This window comes from Vigna radiata, chromosome 11 (genome assembly GCF_000741045.1).
Source record: "Vigna radiata var. radiata cultivar VC1973A chromosome 11, Vradiata_ver6, whole genome shotgun sequence".
NCBI classification, from domain to species: Eukaryota; Viridiplantae; Streptophyta; class Magnoliopsida; order Fabales; family Fabaceae; genus Vigna; species Vigna radiata.
This window is the reverse complement of record NC_028361.1, coordinates 9,414,063-9,431,505: the sequence shown is the minus strand read 5'-3', so window position 1 is coordinate 9,431,505 and position 17,443 is coordinate 9,414,063. Positions and strand designations below refer to the sequence as shown.

The 17,443-nt window shown below is 32.9% G+C and overlaps 1 protein-coding gene across 2 annotated transcripts; it reads left to right on the top strand.

Annotated features, from left to right (window-relative positions):
• Positions 1-5,130: 5,130 nt before the first annotated feature.
• LOC106778079 (protein ABHD17C) lies at positions 5,131-9,936 on the top strand. 2 transcript variants are annotated; one of them, XM_014665976.2, is made up of 5 exons: positions 5,131-5,893; positions 6,799-6,835; positions 7,815-8,051; positions 8,259-8,306; positions 9,109-9,936. In XM_014665976.2, the coding sequence occupies exons 1-5, from the start codon at positions 5,577-5,579 to the stop codon at positions 9,688-9,690; spliced, it is 1,221 nt and encodes a 406-aa protein (XP_014521462.1). In that variant the 5' UTR covers positions 5,131-5,576; the 3' UTR covers positions 9,691-9,936. The 2 variants fall into 2 exon arrangements, with proteins under 2 accessions (XP_014521462.1, XP_022631480.1); XM_022775759.1 differs by lacking the exon at positions 7,815-8,051 and having other exon boundaries at positions 5,132-5,893.
• Positions 9,937-17,443: the final 7,507 nt, after the last annotated feature.

Below are 17,443 nucleotides of genomic sequence, written 5' to 3'. Positions count from 1 at the left end.
TTTTTTAATAATTCATATTTAATAGTTTATGATTGGTCTGTTTTAAATATTTTTTTTTTAAAATAAATTTAAACAGACGAATAAAATGATGAAACGTGTCATGTTGTTAAAAAATTATTAAAAAATGTTGTTAAAATATAAGGATCGGTATAATTTGTACATGAAAACATGTTGCATAATGAAGCATGTAAGTATAAATGGTGTCTGAAAGAAACATAACATTGAAAGAATATAATAGGTGGATAGATAGATAGATAGGGTTATCTTAACCAAAGTGTATGCAAATCAATCTGGGGTCATGCGTCTTCATTTGACTTTTTGTCTTCTTATGTTAGTCTTTTTCGATTCTCTCTACTTTTCTTGTCTTAGTTGCCATAATAATGATGCATGAAAAGGAAACCACACACTCAATATCTAAATTTCCATCCAACTTTAACTCAACAAACCACGACCAGAACTCAAGGGCATTTTCATTTTGCTTATAAACTGTTTGATAAAAATCTTTCAACGTACCCAGTTTTAAATTTGAATTTTCTGAATAAAAAATGTAAATCTCAACAACTGGTGCTTTTCACAGACATTAATCATAAGCTCATCTTTAACATTTATAAGTAAAACAAGTTTAACTAAGTGTGATGCCCGAGTTTACAATAGTTATGTTTTTACACTTCCTTTATTGTTTTTTTACACACTCTGAACACGTCTTTTTATGGACAAGAAAACTAGTTTTTCTTGATGAAAAGAAAGAGTATAAAAACAGTGTAAGATATAAAAGTGTGATGAGAGAATCGTTATTGAACACGCAAGAACATCCACCCCATATATATATAACGGATACATTAATTTCAAAAACTCGAAATGAATGGAAGAAGTTATATTATTAGGAAAATGGTCTTTTGGTGAAGTGAGCCTACAAGGTGTTTGGAAGTGAGTCTGATGAGAAATTTGATGTACAGTGCATTGTTATGTATTGGGATAAAGATACTGAGACAATATTTTTTTGACAATATTTGAACATCATCATACGTGTCATTGTGTGATTGGTCTATGGTGATATTATTGTGTTTTTGGACCAATCACACAATAACACATATGGTGATATTCAAATATTTGTCAAAAAAAAAAAAGTGTTTAAATCATTATCCTATGTGTTGTAATCTCTCTTTCTGAAATTTGACAGTGATAAAATTGTTGGGTTGTGGCTACACACATGCTTTGCCTTCCTAATATTGATAGCGCAGTCAAGTTATTTTCGTCCCACACACATCACAACCACTCACTTGTCCTTTCCTTCCAATGTAGCTTTGTTTTCCTAGTACCTCCCTTCTCTGTCACCCGTTACAATTTTATTTATTATTATTATTATTACCATCCTGTTATGTTTTTTTAAAGGAGTTAGGAAATAAATTTTAAATGTAATTCAAAATTATAAAATTAATTTGTAAAGTAAAATTTACATCTATTTATATATTATAGGTTTGTCTTAATTTTAATTTATTGATATCAGATTTTTAATACATTTTTTCATGTTAAAAGTATGTTACGAGACAATATTAATAAGTGGTGTGATTATGAACAAGAGACTCAACGAACAAACGAATTCTGCTAAAATATATTTCAGATATCTTTGATGTCATTTTAAAAAATTTTAAATCTAACTTAATCTTATAAATTATAAATTATTTTATATTTAATGGATCGGGAAATCTCTAATCAACGAAGAACCCTCCTTTAAAACTATTGTGGAACTAAACTTTAAGACAATGAAAATGTGAGTTTTTTTCTTATACATTATTTTTCAAACTCATTCTTAAAGTAAAATTAGGGATGATAAATAAAATCTGTACTTATAAATCAGATAAAATTTGTAATGAATACTAAATGAATGTTCTTATAATGGATATCCACAAATAAAAAAACACGCATATATAATTACTCATTTGTTAATGGGGGAAGTATGAGTATTACTGTATTTGACTCCCAAATACCCGTTATATTAGTATTTTTTAGAATGAAGTGATCAAAATAAATCTATTAGTAAAAAAAAGTTATTGAAGAATTGTTTAAAATTTGACTTTATATATTTCTATTTTTTATTTAGGCCTATAAATTAAAGTTATTTTAAAAAATATAAAATTCTCTAATTCAAGTTTTCATTGCATTAAAATTTTAGTAAGTAATTTGATTTGAATCGTATCTTAAAAATAATTTATTTAATTTTATATTTAAAGATTTTGTTTTAAATAATTTTATTTAAAAGTAAAAGATAAATAAAATATAAAAATATCTGCAAATGTTTATAGGTATCCACATGTATAAAAAAAAACTCATGGATGTTTTGTCATGGATATACATTAGGTAATGGGATGGATAATAAGAAAAATTATTTTTATGGGTTAAACACGGATAGTGCACTACTCATAACTTCCGACCTGTTCTTATTTTTTGGTGGAACTAAATTTATGCTTGAAATCATAACCATTATTATTATTAGAATTAAATATATTTTTAGTTTCTAGATTTTAATGAAAAATTAAAATTTATTATTATTTTGAACTTAGATACATTTTTATTATCAAACTTTAAAAATGAATTAATATATAATCTTTTTAATCTAATTTATGATAAATACATTTTTAATTAATATTTTGACCAAAAAATTTAAAATAGTATAAACAATTTAAATGTTAACATAAAATATAAAATATATTTGATAAGTTAAAAAAAAATTAATGTAATTATATTAAAATAACTATATTCGTTATTTTTAAAGTTTAAGAATTAAAATATATTAAAGTTAGAGATAAGAACAAGTTTCAATTTTTTTTATCAAAATTTAAGGATTAAAAAATATATATTATTATTTATCATATCTTGCATTGCACTTGTAGGGGTGTCCGTATTTTATTATTTTTGATAGTCAATAAAGCAACTTTTTTTAAGGTAATTAGGTTTCTATGTTTATTATTGATTAAAAGCTTGAAGTTGTGTTGGCTTGTCTGAAGAGAGACAAGCTCCAAGTAGAGTAAGACGCATTGGTTGAAGAATGCTAGCTAGCTCAACCAAATCATAAAATCATCTTAATTATATCAATCCAAAAGACACTTTAATCAAATGATGTGTAATTATAACGACCTGATCAACACTTTGATTGTGTTTAGAGTCATTAACTTTCTCTTTCGACTAATCAACCAAGTATATAAGAAAGGTGTTCCAAGTTTAACTTACTAATTAAATGGATAATAATATTTAGACAACATATATTTGACAACATTTGAATATTGATTGATTTTGTATCAATACGTGATTCGTCAAAAATTACTCTATAATTAATAATAATAATCATAAACATTATTGTGGAGTAATTTTTGACCAATCACATATTGACACGTAATCATTGTTCAAATGTTGTCAAAAAAATGTTGTTTAAATATCATTATCCTAATTGAATAAATGGAAATAAATGGAAAGTTGTTTGTCATGCGCAGCTGCTACATATGAAGGGATATTATATTGCTATTTTATGATATTATTGTATTATACTTTTCTTGGTCTTCTCATTCCGCTGAAAGTTTATTTTGTTCATCAATTGTAGTTTTGTTAGTGGCATATATTGTGAGTAAAGGCTTCAAGATTCTTCCTAGATACTCTGAAAAATAAAATAGTTTGCATATAAGGAAAATAATGATTCTTTCACAATGTTTTTACTTAAAAGATTGTAAAATATCTATCATTTAAAGTGAATTAAATTCAACACAAGCTAACAAGTTCTGTTGAAAATAAGTTCTATCGTTTTATTTTTCCTATTAATTTTTTAATGTGTCTATGTTTTCTTCATTGTATTATATTATACAATTGGTTTAATTACTTCTTTTGTCCCCAGTTTGGTTGAAATGTGTTAAATTCGTCCCTTTTTAGAAAAATGTCAATTTCGTCTCCATATAATAAAAATTTGTGTCAATCAAGTCATATCTGTTAAAAATCATTGCTTTTAAAACTAACTTTATCCACTGCAATATCACGGATCGGACCTATGAAGTGGTTTTTATTCAAAATTCACTTTAAGTTTTTAACAACATTAGTTTGTATTTAACATAGATGACTTGATTGACACAAATTTTTTGTATATGAGGATGAAATTGACATTTTTCTAAAAAAGAGACAAATTTGATACTCTTCAATCAAATTGGGACAAAAGAAACAATTAAACTTATACAATTTTAACTCATGTAACTTACTTTTATGTGTAAAACATGAAATTAAATTAATGTGCATAAATTAGTGTGAAATAAAAACGATTTCCGTCAAACAGTAACTCCAATCGCTGTCCGTTGCGTCACTTTCAATTTCCTTTCACGTACTTTATTTTCCAACAATCACAATTTTCTTTTTCTCTTTCACATAGAGAAGGCAAATTGGAAAGAAGTGATTAATTAATTAATTGATGAAAAAGAAAACGGAGGTTTTGAAGGAATTATGAAGAGGTTGTTAATGATGAAAAAATTGGCCTTTTCTCCGTTGCAATCGCATTATGTGGAAGACTTTATTTCCTTTTGATCAAGAATATTTCTGGGAAGCATGATTATGTCTGATTTGATCGATAATTAATCATACGGAGCCATCAAAATTGACATTGATGGCTACTTAGAAATGAAGACTGAATATGGAATTATCCACCAAATTCATGCTCCTACTCATAACATAACTCACAAAACATTGCTCTAATCTTCACTCAAACGCTTTGGACAACTGAAATGACTCATACACACAGGTGTCAGTGTTCATCAGTAACTACCCAGAATCAATGTTCAGTAACTCATCACATTTCTCTAATATTTTACTAACTATAATCATTGCTTAACACCTTATTATTATATTTTATATTTCCTTCTTTTTACGTAAACAAATTAAAAACTTACAAACGTATAATATAATAACTCTTTTGTTCAAACACATTATTATTCATTAATACTTGTGTGAAAAACTAAATTTAAATAAAACGAACGTCTGTGATATCCATAAAAGAAAATAAAAGAAAAAGCCGTTTTGTTTTTAACAGGGAAGAAAGAAAGTATCATTTTCCAATAAAAAAATGTCAGTTAGCAGAAAAACAACATGAGGTGCGTCTGCGTGTAGCTGACAACTATGTATGAAGTTAAGTCATGCACATAAATTTAAACTCAGTTTTGAAATTAACTCCTCTGTACTTTCTTTCTCTTTCACTCTTTCTCTCTTTCTCTTCCCTTCTCTTCTCTTCTCTTCTGTGCTCTTCTCACTGTGTTGTGTTGCCTTGCTACATCCTTCACACACACCATAGTAAGTAAATAAGTAAGTAACTTCCATAAGGCCATAGCATCAACATTTAACACCATTCTCTCTCTAGTGGGCCTCAACTTCCACTTTTATCATTCTTTGCACTCACCAAAAACCTTCCTCTCCTTCACTCAAAGAGCAACAAGTTTGTTTGTTTGTTTGTGAGTTTGTGTGAGAGAGAGAGAAGGGAGCTCCCAGATGCAGTTAGAGTCTGTGTGAGCATCAAATGAGTTTGAGTTTCTGCATCTCTTGCTGGGGGGTGAATGGGGTGCATGGTGTCTCAGTTGGCCGCGAAATTCGCCTTCTTTCCGCCCTCTCCGCCCACTTACCACCTCAAGAAGAGGGACGACGGAAAGCTCACGGTGGTCTCCACGGCGGCGCCCATCCCCCACGCCGATGACACCTCCCTCGACGTTCTCCTCGTGGACACCAAGCGTGGAAACAAGATTGTCGCCTTTTATCTGAGAAATCCCTACGCTCGCCTCACCCTTCTCTATTCTCATGGCAATGCCGCTGACTTAGGTCAACTCTACGATCTCTTCGTGCAACTCAAGGTCAATCTTAGAGTTAATCTCATGGGGTTAGTGGTTTTCTGATAAATCATTCTTGCCTATACGCTCCTTCTTTGTTTTTATTTTTGTCTTTGTCTGTTCTTATTTTACTTGGTTAAACCTCACGAAGTTCAAAGACCGCACGTTATCACTGACCATTGTTTTGTATTATCTCCGTGGTATAGTTTTATATTTTTACCCCCTCTCTCTATTTTTTCTCTTTCTTCCTCCAAAAGTTTTTTATTTTTTGTTTCCTATTTTATTGGGTTTGTTTGTGTTTTATGGGGTAGATCTGAGATTAGGTGAATGTATGCATGGTTAAGATTTTGATGAGTTGTTGTGGTGCGCGGTTTTTTAGATCTGGTGAATGAGTGTGTAAGATATGGCATGGCAATGGCAATGGCAATGTCAATGCCTTTTCCTACATCTTTTCAATCAATGTGGAAAGTGAAGGGAGTTGGAGTTTTAGGCACCTGAGCGTGGCCTCTTCAAACAAACAAACAAATTTTGGAAAAAGTAAAAGTAAAAGGGTAAAGGAAAAGTAGCTTGTATTTATGGTTTGCTTCTTGCTACTCCTTGCTGCTGCTGATCTCTCTATGTCTTCCATTTCATTTTCTTTCTCCTCTGTATAAAGTATTCCAGTTTTTTACCTCTACACGGATGCTCCACCATCACCCTTCTCTGTCAATTTTTACCCTTTTTACACCTCCACATTAATTTTCTTATCTTTCAAACATTAAATTCAAAAAAGATAAACATAATAAAAATGCTGTCATCTATCTTCATGGACCGATTCACTTCACCATTTGAACCAATTTAATGGAACTTCATTCAATCTGAAAGATGAAAATTATGTTACTTTGGTATTTTAGGGGGCCAACATTTCGAGACTAAAGTTGAAAATTGATGTTTTTATGCAATATTTGGTTTGCAGATATGACTACTCTGGATACGGGGCATCTACTGGCAAGGTAGGCCATTCTTTGGCAAATACAACATTACATGTTTTTGTTTTATTGAGTGGACAACACAAATAAACCCAAAGCCAAGAACAACTCTGTTTTGTTGAAAGAGTTGTTACCTTATCAGGGTACTGCTGTATCCTGCATTTCACCCTTTATTCTTCGCCCTGCAATGCACCAAAAGGGTTGTCGTATTTTTTTTGGATTATTTTCTTGATCATGTATTGCGTTTCAAGTGTAACAATACGAACCAATAGCGGTGTCTGGACAAATCCATGCACACTGCACCTCCGGTTCGAACCGGGTAACCGGGTTTTTAAGCAGTGACCAGGACCACTGTTCTACAAACAGTGACCCAAACCAATGCTCACACTAGCCACTGCATCCAATACTCAGTACCCAGATCATCTCAGAAACCACTTGTTGGAATCAAGCGGGGGACCCATGTACCAGCAGGCTAAAGTAACAGAACAAAAAGTGAACATGACCTTGCATCTTCACTAAAATTTATTAAGGAATTAGGCATTTGGATTTTCTCTCTCTCTCTCTTATTATAATTATCAACCTCATTCTTAACTAATATACGACTTAAAGATAACAGTACTCCAATTTGAAAACATAGTTATCAGTTAAGTTTCTGATGATGTTAGTCTATTCTTAATAATGATGTATGTTCTCTTAATTAAACTCTTGCTAGAGATCTTAGTTGGACTAGACATAAAGTGATTTTATAATATATAATAAATATAAATTTTATTTTACAAGTGATTATATAAAGTTGAATTAGATTTAAAATTTATTTCTTTATTATTTGAGATGGATTTTATGGCTCTCTGATGTATTTTTTGATACATGATGCTAAACCTCTGTCTACCTTTTATTTTGAATTTCCAAACTGTGTAATGACATGTGGGTAGATGTAAAAAAATGGTTGTTTTCTTTGTAAGAAATTGTGTGAATGGTTATTTATATCTTGAAAATTGTACAGCCTAGTGAGTCCAGCACATATGCTGACATAGAAGCAATATATGAATGTCTTGAAACTGAATATGGAGTTAGCCAAGAAGATTTGATCTTGTATGGGCAATCAGTTGGAAGTGGACCAACACTGCACTTGGCATCTAAATTGCCAAGGTTGAGAGGTGTGGTTCTACACAGTGGAATTCTTTCTGGCCTTCGGGTGCTCTGCCATGTAAAGTTCACATTTTGCTTCGACATTTATAAGGTAACATATACAAGGTTATTGATTAGGAAGTAACATGTAGTTTATGCTTGGTAAAAATTGAAGCATGAAACTGATGTTACCTGCTTTTAACATTTGCCTACATAATGTACAAAAATCGATGGCCTCTTAGCAAGATTGAAAAGGACCTGCATTTGAAGATTTATTTAATGGAAACTAATTGTAATTTTTTTCTTCTAAATCATGCAGAACATCAACAAAGTAAAGAAGGTCAAGTGCCCTGTACTTGTAATACATGTAAGTATATTATGGAGTGTAGTCGCCCTATTTTTTCTGTGTATTTGCATATTTCATTTGTAGAAAGTAGTGAAAGTAGCACTTATTGCACAATGATTCTCAAACTTTTGAGCTTCTCATTATATATGATAAAGCATGTCAGCCATCATAATTTAGTTATTTCCCTTGTTAGGTAGGTAATATGGAAAGTCGAGTACATCTTTATGAAAAGGAAAATTAAAAAGTAAGGACTGGAATCATTGAAAACCTTCCATAGTGATATTCTTTTCTAATTGAAGTAAACCTGTTTTGTGACTACTGTCTATTGTTAAAAGTAAATAATTTGAAATTGTTAAGTCTGAAAAATGAACAAGTAACAGCAACTGGATAACCAGATAGATTTGCTTGATGCTTTACCTAAGTTCATCTTGGATTGACATCAACTTTGTCAATGGACTGTTAATTTAATGTGTTTGTTAATTAGTATTTCAAAACTAAAAGTTCAGCTTTAATTGCATATCAGGATTACAAATTCTGTAGGTTTACTGGCAAACCCTTTTTCTTAATTTCTTTTTCTACTGCATTTTGTAGAAATGTTTGATAAACATGAACGTACGAACTGATGATTTATTCTCTCACCAGATTAATTTGCCATGTATCATGTCCCTGCAACTGGTTTGGGAATTATAAATTAAGAATTTTTTCCATATAATGTTCTGTATGCATGTGTGACTAGCAATTTCTGCATTTTCCCAGAAAGAAAAATCTGAACAAAGCCGTATCTACTCAGCTTTCATGATTGATCTGCTAAATTGTATTGCAGGGTACAGAAGATGAAGTTGTGAATTGGTTACATGGTAATGGGCTTTGGAAAATGGCAAAGGAGTCATATGAGCCATTGTGGATAAAAGGAGGTGGTCACTGCAACTTGGAGCTTTACCCTGATTACATCCGCCATCTATGCAAATTTATCCAAGAAATGGAGAACATGACAACCGAGAAGCGCCTCAAGAAGATCAGGCAAAGTGCGAAGGAATCAAAGTCAAACACTTGTTCCACCTGTAGAACATGCTGCAGAATGAAGTGTTGCAGAGTTAAGTGTCCTGATTGCTCTAATTGCTGCAGCGACTGCATGAATGTTTCCTGGTCTATCAACTGTCCAGAATGCTGTTGGAGACCCAGCTGCATGAAGGGTTGCTGCTTCCTCAAGTTCCCTAGTTGTTTGGGATCATCCTGCTGCACAAAATGCTCATGGCCTAGCTGCTGTGGTGTAACAAAATGTTCATTGCCTAGCTGCTACCCCAAGTGTTCAAGACCAAGTTGCAGCTGCAAAAGTTGTTTCTGTTGGCAATGTTGTGTAGGAAAACACAGTGATGCACGCACAAATGGAAAACAGAATGGCTAATGTTGTATAGAATGGCCAATCTTGGTATGCTAACACACCCTTCAATATTGTGCAGTGGTGTCACAAACAGGAGGAAGTAGTGGATGACAAGGGTAGGAAAGTGATAATATGATCCAGAGTCCTCTATTATTTTTTGTTTATTTGGAGTTATAACTTAAGTTCTACTATTGGAATTTTTTGCTCATAAAACATTGGTGTTTTAATTAATTTTCGCAGCAGTTGATGAATGACAACATCATTGTTGTATCTTCTGGTTTCTGTAGCCTTTTAAAGTTTTGCAGTGACCTTGTCTTGGTGTCTAATAGAAATAGTAATAGACAACAACCATGAATAGTCTTATCAGTGATGTCACCTTACGCTGCGTTTCCACTATGCAGCAGCGACAAATGAGTTATGGAGTTGCAGGAATTGGGTAAGCTAATAATTACTATCTCCATTTTCATTCCCGGGGTGAATGTAAAATGTTGTCTTCGTTGGAATCATGCAAAAGATGTAAAAAAATCCTTAGCATAGTTTTTAATCTGCAGAGTTTCATTCTACTCTTGACTATTGACCATCAAGGTCTTCTTTGTTTTAGTGAATTTGGAAGAGAGTAATTAAGAGAATTTCAAGATAATTTTTTTGTGGGTTAAATATGTTTTTAGTCCCTATATTTTGGGACGATTTTGGTTTTAGTCGCTCTTTCAAATTAAAGTACAATTTAGTCCTTCAACTTTAGAAAACTCTGGTTTTAGTCCTTTTTACCAAATTTTTTTAACTTTATTTGTTGAAGCAAAAATGTGTCAAACCGTGTAAACAATCCAAATGCTATAATGAAAGATGTTTGAAACAACAAATAAAGTTAAAAAAATTTGGTAAAAAAGACTAAAACCAGAGTTTTCTAAAGTTGAAGGACTAAATTGTACCTTAGTTTGAAAGAGGGACTAAAACCAAAATCGCCCTAAAGTATAAGGACTAAAAATATATTTAATCCTTTTTTGTTGTTTATTTGAATAGATCTGGAGATAAGTGAAAGTGGTTTTGAAAGTAATTTTTTTAATCTGTCACATAAATTAAATTCTACATTAATTCTCATAAACTTTACTTTCAAATTCATTCTCGTTTACTTTCAAATTCATTCAAATAAACAACAAAAAAATTACTTTTAAATCCACTCAATTACTCTCCTTAAAAAAAAATGAACAGGGACTAAGGGACTATAATTTTATTATTTTAACTTCTTATATTCTAAATCAGGGGAGCGAGATTTGCTAGGTATAATTTTGTAATTGCATGATTCTTAGACCCTACAATTTTAAGACTGGATTTTGGATCCTCTTTCTTGTGCTGATATTTATCTAATGTGAAATTTAGAATTACAATTATTATCAACATATGCAATAATAAGTATATTGCATATTTAGCAAAAGATGGACAAATATGATACTTGAATTTGCATTCCACAAATATGATACTTGAATTTTTACAATTATAACTTAGAAAATTACAATAGTAATACGTTAGAGACCAAAAGTGCATATAACTAGAACTACAGCTATTTATTATATTAAATAAATACACTTATAGATTACACTAGTCAGTAATTTTGTCGGAAAAAAAAAATCCACTTAAGATTAGTACACTTAGTAAGTATTGCATGAACATATTCGAATAAACATAAAATTTCTATTATTATTTTCTACTAAGAATATTAGAATCCACAAGTAGACTGGGCTAGAGAGTTGTTGATCAATCTCTGGCCCATTTTCTTTAGTTAGAACAATTCTACGCAAATTTCTTTTAGTACTATCATGCTTCCTTTCTACACTTCCACAGATTAAAAAACAAATCAAATTATATTGGAGTTGAGAATATTCCGAATGTTGTAATTTAGAAATCTATTTTAAATTATATAAATTATAATATAAAAGTATATTATATTTGTACAATTAAAATTTCCTTCTAAATTAGATAATCTAAAATACATTGTAGTAATCTAAAAATTTAAAATATACTTTTTAATGTACTTAAGTTATATAATTTAAAATATGTTTATGAATTTAAAAATATATTAAATTTTACAATAGAAAACATTTATGAGTTCTACAATTAAAAAAAATTGAATATTTTAGATGTAAAGACCCAAAAAATAGACGGTTAAGAGTAGATAGATGTATTAAAATAATGAGATTAAACACTTAGTGTTAAAATAAACTAACAGTATAAATAGAAATGTAAAACACTCAGTTCATTATATCAGTACGTTCTATCTCTCTAAAAACACTATTCTCTACCTTTTCTCCCCTTTCTCTCTAAAATTTCTCACTGGTGGTTCATTTGATCGGCGATTAGGAGCTTCCTAGGCGATCTTGACGTCTAGAACTTCCTATTCCATCGATCAATTTCGTGTTTAGAGATGGTAAGTTTTATTTTCCTTGGTTCTTGTGAAATTCTGAAACTTTTTGGCACATGCAAACCATGTTCTATTGCATATGTACATTAGATTTCTTTCCCTAATCCTGATTTCATTCTTGGTCCTTTGGTTGGTCTGTTCTCTTAATTCGGTGAGCTATAGGTGTTCTTAGGATTTCTGAAGGGTAAGCAAATTTCTGAAGTTGTTGAGTTGCTCGGTTCGGTTAAGAGGTAAGGCATGTTATTTAATTTAAGGGTTAAATATGCTTTTGGTCCCTTAAGTATCACACGATTTTGGATTTAGTCCATACTCGAAACATTCGTTCATTTTAATCCTTTTACTTTTGAAACTCTTATGTTTAGTCCTTAAAATTAAACGATGTTAAATTTTCTTTAACGTGGCAAACGACAAGTCCACGTATGATGTCAACTTCCTCGTTCCTATGTGCCAAGTTGTTGTTTTTCTTTTTTTGATAAGTTTCATAACACTTGTTGATGGTTATCAAGATTTCTACTTGTTTATGCTCTCTGTGTCCCATCTCACATATGTCTTCCATGATTGTAGATTGGTCAACTTCAGTTACTGTTTTTTCACTTTTTCCATGCCCGTGGGCTATTTTTATAGTCTTTTCATTTTCTTCATCCTTAAATACTTTCGACATTTTTTCCATTTTCATGTGCTTTCTTTGCCTCCGTTTCAAATTAGATGCTTCAGGATTCATAATTTTTCATCATGTTCACGAGCCTGTTTTGTTGCTTTATATTTTTTCTCATACTCCTCCACCTAATAGTTTACTTCAGTTGTTTTTACTTGTTTATGCTTCTGACCATGTTTTTGAGTTCTAGTACCTTGACCAAATTCTTACTGTGCTTTTGAGTTACCATTCTAGATTCTTCCCCCCGTCAGTTCAAAAAAATCAGATTCATCTTTCCCAGCTAACTGAACTAATATTCAACTAAAAGAAGTCTGCTTCTACAACATAAATTCAATTGAAGTTCGAAAAATAGCACATATCGGTTAAAATAAATCCCTTTACAGATCTTCTGCAATTTCTCTAACACGGGCTCAAACGCCAAAACCTAAAACCCCATGGCAAAGGCGGCGAAGGTGGCCATACCCATGTTGGCACCAACGTCGACGACCAACCCATCCTTGTCTTTGCTCTTGGCCTTATCGAGCAGGTCTTGAATGGTGACGAAGATGTCGGGCTTGCGAAAGGGCCTCCCTTTCCTTACGATGTTCTTGTGAGACTTGTCGAGGAGGTTCTGAAATCGGAGAGGGAGAAGAAGAAGGGGACAGCGCAAGCCCTCAATGGTGTTGGCGAAGACCAGATGAGCCTAAGGAGAGGCGGAGCAGTCGAAGGGGGAGACTGCTTCAAGGAGAAGAACCAGAATCAAGCTCGTGGGTTTTTTTGGGCTTATGATTTTGGGTCTTGCTTTGGATCTGCCGGTGAATCCACTGGCTCCGGTGAAATCATGAATCAGAATAGAAGAACCCTAATCTGATTTAGAGAAAAAAAATATACATGGCACACACCTAAGATAGAAGCTGACATCCTTGACATCACACATGGAACCGTCGTTTGCCACATCAAAGAAAATTTAACACCGTTTAATTTTAAGGACTAAACATAAGAGTTTCAAAAGTAAAAGGATTAAAATGAACGAATGTTTCGAATAGGGACTAAATCCAAAATCGTGTGATACTTAAGGAACAAAAAGCATATTTAACCCTTAATTTAATTATGATTTTCTATGTATGAAATTATTGTTTGGATGATTTCATGTGTGTAACTTGAATGTTTGATTGAATTGTGTTGAATTTGTGAATGCTAAAACCTGTGAACTGATTGGAGTTTCTTTACATAAGTGTTCGGCCTGTTTTGGTCTTGAGGATGTGGGTAGGTGAAAATGAGAGTTTGGGGTTGGGAGTGCAATTGGTCAGTGGAGAGAGTTTGAGAAAGTGTAATTGGACCTGTTAGAACCTTTAAGTTCCTATAAAATGTGTAAAAAGTAAGAAAATTGATTTTGGGTCATTGAGTGTTGATTATGCAGAATTGAGAGTGAAATTCGGTATGAGACTATTTGGAATGATGTTAGAAAGATTTAGGTAACCTTGGATAGGTGTAAATCGGTATATGAATCATGTATGGAGGATTAAAAGTTGGAAAATGTTTAATTTTGGTAAAGTTTAGCGTGTTCATCATTCTGCAGAAGTTCTGCAGAAAGCTGAGCATGCGTAGTCGACCGTTCGACCTTGTTTAGGTATTCAATCATTAATTGGGTTCGGTCTCTTTAGAGTCTTATCCGTTCATGACCATTCGGTCTTAGGTGGGTTAGTGGTCTTTTACTAGCACTCGGTCTTGTACTAGCACTCAGTCTTGTACTAGCGCTCAGTCTTGTATTAGTGCTTAGTCTTCTACTAGGGTTTGGTGATGGCAACCCCTTTAGGGACTTCCCATCCAAAGAAATATCAACTTAACACTAAGACTAAGAAAGAGAAGTTGAATAAAGACTTTTAAAAAAGGATCTTTTCTTTTTAAGTCTTAGATAGATTCTCTTTAACTAAATCCATTTACCCTTTTTGTAGGACACTAATAAAGGTTGGAAAGATCCTAGGAGAATTGACAAGCAAGGAAGAGCAAAGGAGACAAAAGAAGAATACCTTCACAGACAACGCCCAACGTCCTTGTTGTTGCGCTTAACGACAATGGAATAAGCTTCTTCTCTCTGAGCACGTTTTAAATGATTCACACATGGAACACCCGGCCAGCCTTGAAGCGTCTCTTGCACACTTCCCTTAGCTAATGCACGTTTTAAATATGTAGCTTTCTTTGCACGATTGAGAGCTTCTCATCATCTATAAAAGAGAGCTTCAATCCTTTGTAAGAACTCAATTTGAGTGATATAGTGAATTGTTGCCGAATTGAATTTCCAGCCACTTCTCTCGGATTCATTGCTTTGTGCCACTTTAGCACACTCATCATGTATATATAATTTTAAAAATCTTACTATTGAATTGAATTTAATTAATTCAATTCAATGTTATTATTCTAAAAATATTTGTAATGTGATTAAAAATATGATTAGAACTATTGTGCGATATATATATTTATATATATAATTTAAAAACTAACATCTTTAATGATTGTAAGATTAAATATTTCATATTTGTGAATTTGAAAGAGTAGTATTACATTTGCCTTTGATTAACATGCATTAATTAATTAATTGAAAATGAGTAAGTGTTACTATTTGATAAGTACAAATGGTAGACAATTCTAATCTAATTTAATGTTAACTAATGTCCAAGATTCGATTTTTGGTGGTTGCGTTAATCCTCTTCTCACTGTTACTTCATTCTTACGACTATTAGTCTCAATAATAGCATCATAAAGATGTTAATAAGAGGCAAAGAAGATTTTATCACAATCAATAAAAAAAATATTATATACATTTCTGGCGGTTTGGAACTTCGGTTAGGAAGGTGATTTTCGTAAAATCCTTATTATTCTCGGCGGTTTTTATAAAATATCTATCAATCTCGGTGGTTTTTGTAAAACTCCTGTTAATCTCAACAATTTTTGCAAAATCCCTGTTAATCTTACGGTATTTTCAAAATTCCTGTCAATTCTGACGCAGTTTTACTCAATGGTTTTTCACTAGTGCAAAAACGTTGATTAACGTCGATTATTTTGGGCTTTTAACGTCTACAAATGAACCGACGTCATTTCCAATTATGTCAATGCGACGTCGGAAAAATAGTATAACCGACGTCTATCGTGACGTCAGTTACTGACAGGTCCGACGTCACTAAACGTCGGTGTAGGGGGAAATGGACGTCTAAAGACATTATATAGACATTGGTCTTCGAAAATGACACTGACTGACGTCTAAAAGGTACTATAGACGTCGGTGTGTACATTAACCGACGTCTAATACAGTGTTTGTGTTTTAGTGCAGTTTTGTTCCCGTCTTTAGATAGCCTAGTAGCACAATCTCCTTTTGCTAGTTTCCCAAAAGAAAAAGCTTGCGTCCCTTGAATTTCTTATGGATCTTTTCAACCCAAAACCGAACCTGGGTTCTTGCTTAGTTCCATTTTCATCCGCAAGAAGAAAAAATCACGATGAAACGATAACTAGGCAACGACCCAAAGTCGTTTTTGGGTTGAAATGATCAAAAGAAATTCACTAGACGCCGGTTTTTTCTGGGAGGCAGCTAGCAAAGGGAGAATGTGTTACTACATTACCCCAAGAAATGAACAAAACTGCACTAAAACACAACACAAAGAAAGCAAATTTTAATGAGTTGAACCAGAAGATAATCGATGAAAGACTAAACAAAGTTTAAACGGTAAGCATAAAAAAGAACCACGCACCTAGGATGCCGCAAGAGAGAAAAAGAAGAAGAGACAGACGATAAAGAAATCAGAAACAACAACGGAATGCCGCAAGAGAGAAAAAGAAGAGGTGTCGCAAGCAAGGAAAGGAAGAGGCTGCAAGAGAAAATGGAGAAGAGGAAGACGATATCAGAAACTAAATGTCGCAAAGAGTTTGCGATTGTATTTAAAATGAAATTGGACGTCGGTTGCTCTAGACACCGACGTTTATATTCACATAGACGTCGGTTATCTCACTAATATGACGTCTAAGTAAACATTTCAACTGACTTTTTGAATACCATTAGACGTCGGTGTCTAGGGGATCCGATGTCTAAAAAGCTGAAACGATTGACGTTTGATTTCCTGTCAGGGATGTTGACGACAATTGTGATGGGGCGCCGACGTCTATTACTTACAGGCACATAGACGTCGGTGCCCCTTCTACCCGACGTCTATGGCCCTCGATTTTGGTGAACCTAATTAATTACAGGCACATAGACGTCGCTTCCACTGAACCCCGACATCTAAATTGAAGATTTTTTGTCTTCCGCCTTCCATTCAGGCCGTAGACGTCACCTTTTGACTACGCGATGTCTAAGCACCCGAGAATTAGGTGAAGAGCATTAATTGCAGCTCCATAGACATCGGTCCCCCGTGAACACCGACGTCAATGGACTGTCTTCTCACCTACCCTAGACCATTAGACGTCGATTTGCACCAATGTGGACGTCTACAGTGTAAAAGACGTCGCCTTAACCTAGAACCGACGTCTAGGTTATCAAGCTATTTACGATAATGTCACCGTCCACTCATATACGTCGGGTTATCAACAAACTGACGTCTATTGGGTGACGTTAAACAACATTTTTGCACTAGTGTTTGCATCTCTTTCCCTGGTTTTGTAATCCATATATTATATTTTTTAGGAGTTAAAATCCCGCTAACATTAAAAGTAACCCCTACTAAAATTGTATATTTTTA

What these genes read in the sequence shown, in the direction of transcription:
- LOC106778079 (XM_014665976.2), top strand. Translation starts at nt 5,577, where the DNA reads ATGGGGTGCATGGTGTCTCAGTTGGCCGCGAAATTCGCCTTCTTTCCG. An exon ending in CTTAGAGTTAATCTCATGGG is followed by an intron (nt 5,894 to 6,798) that starts GTTAGTGGTTTT and finishes TTTGGTTTGCAG; the next exon opens with ATATGACTACTCTGGATACG. An exon ending in ACGGGGCATCTACTGGCAAG is followed by an intron (nt 6,836 to 7,814) that starts GTAGGCCATTCT and finishes AAAATTGTACAG; the next exon opens with CCTAGTGAGTCCAGCACATA.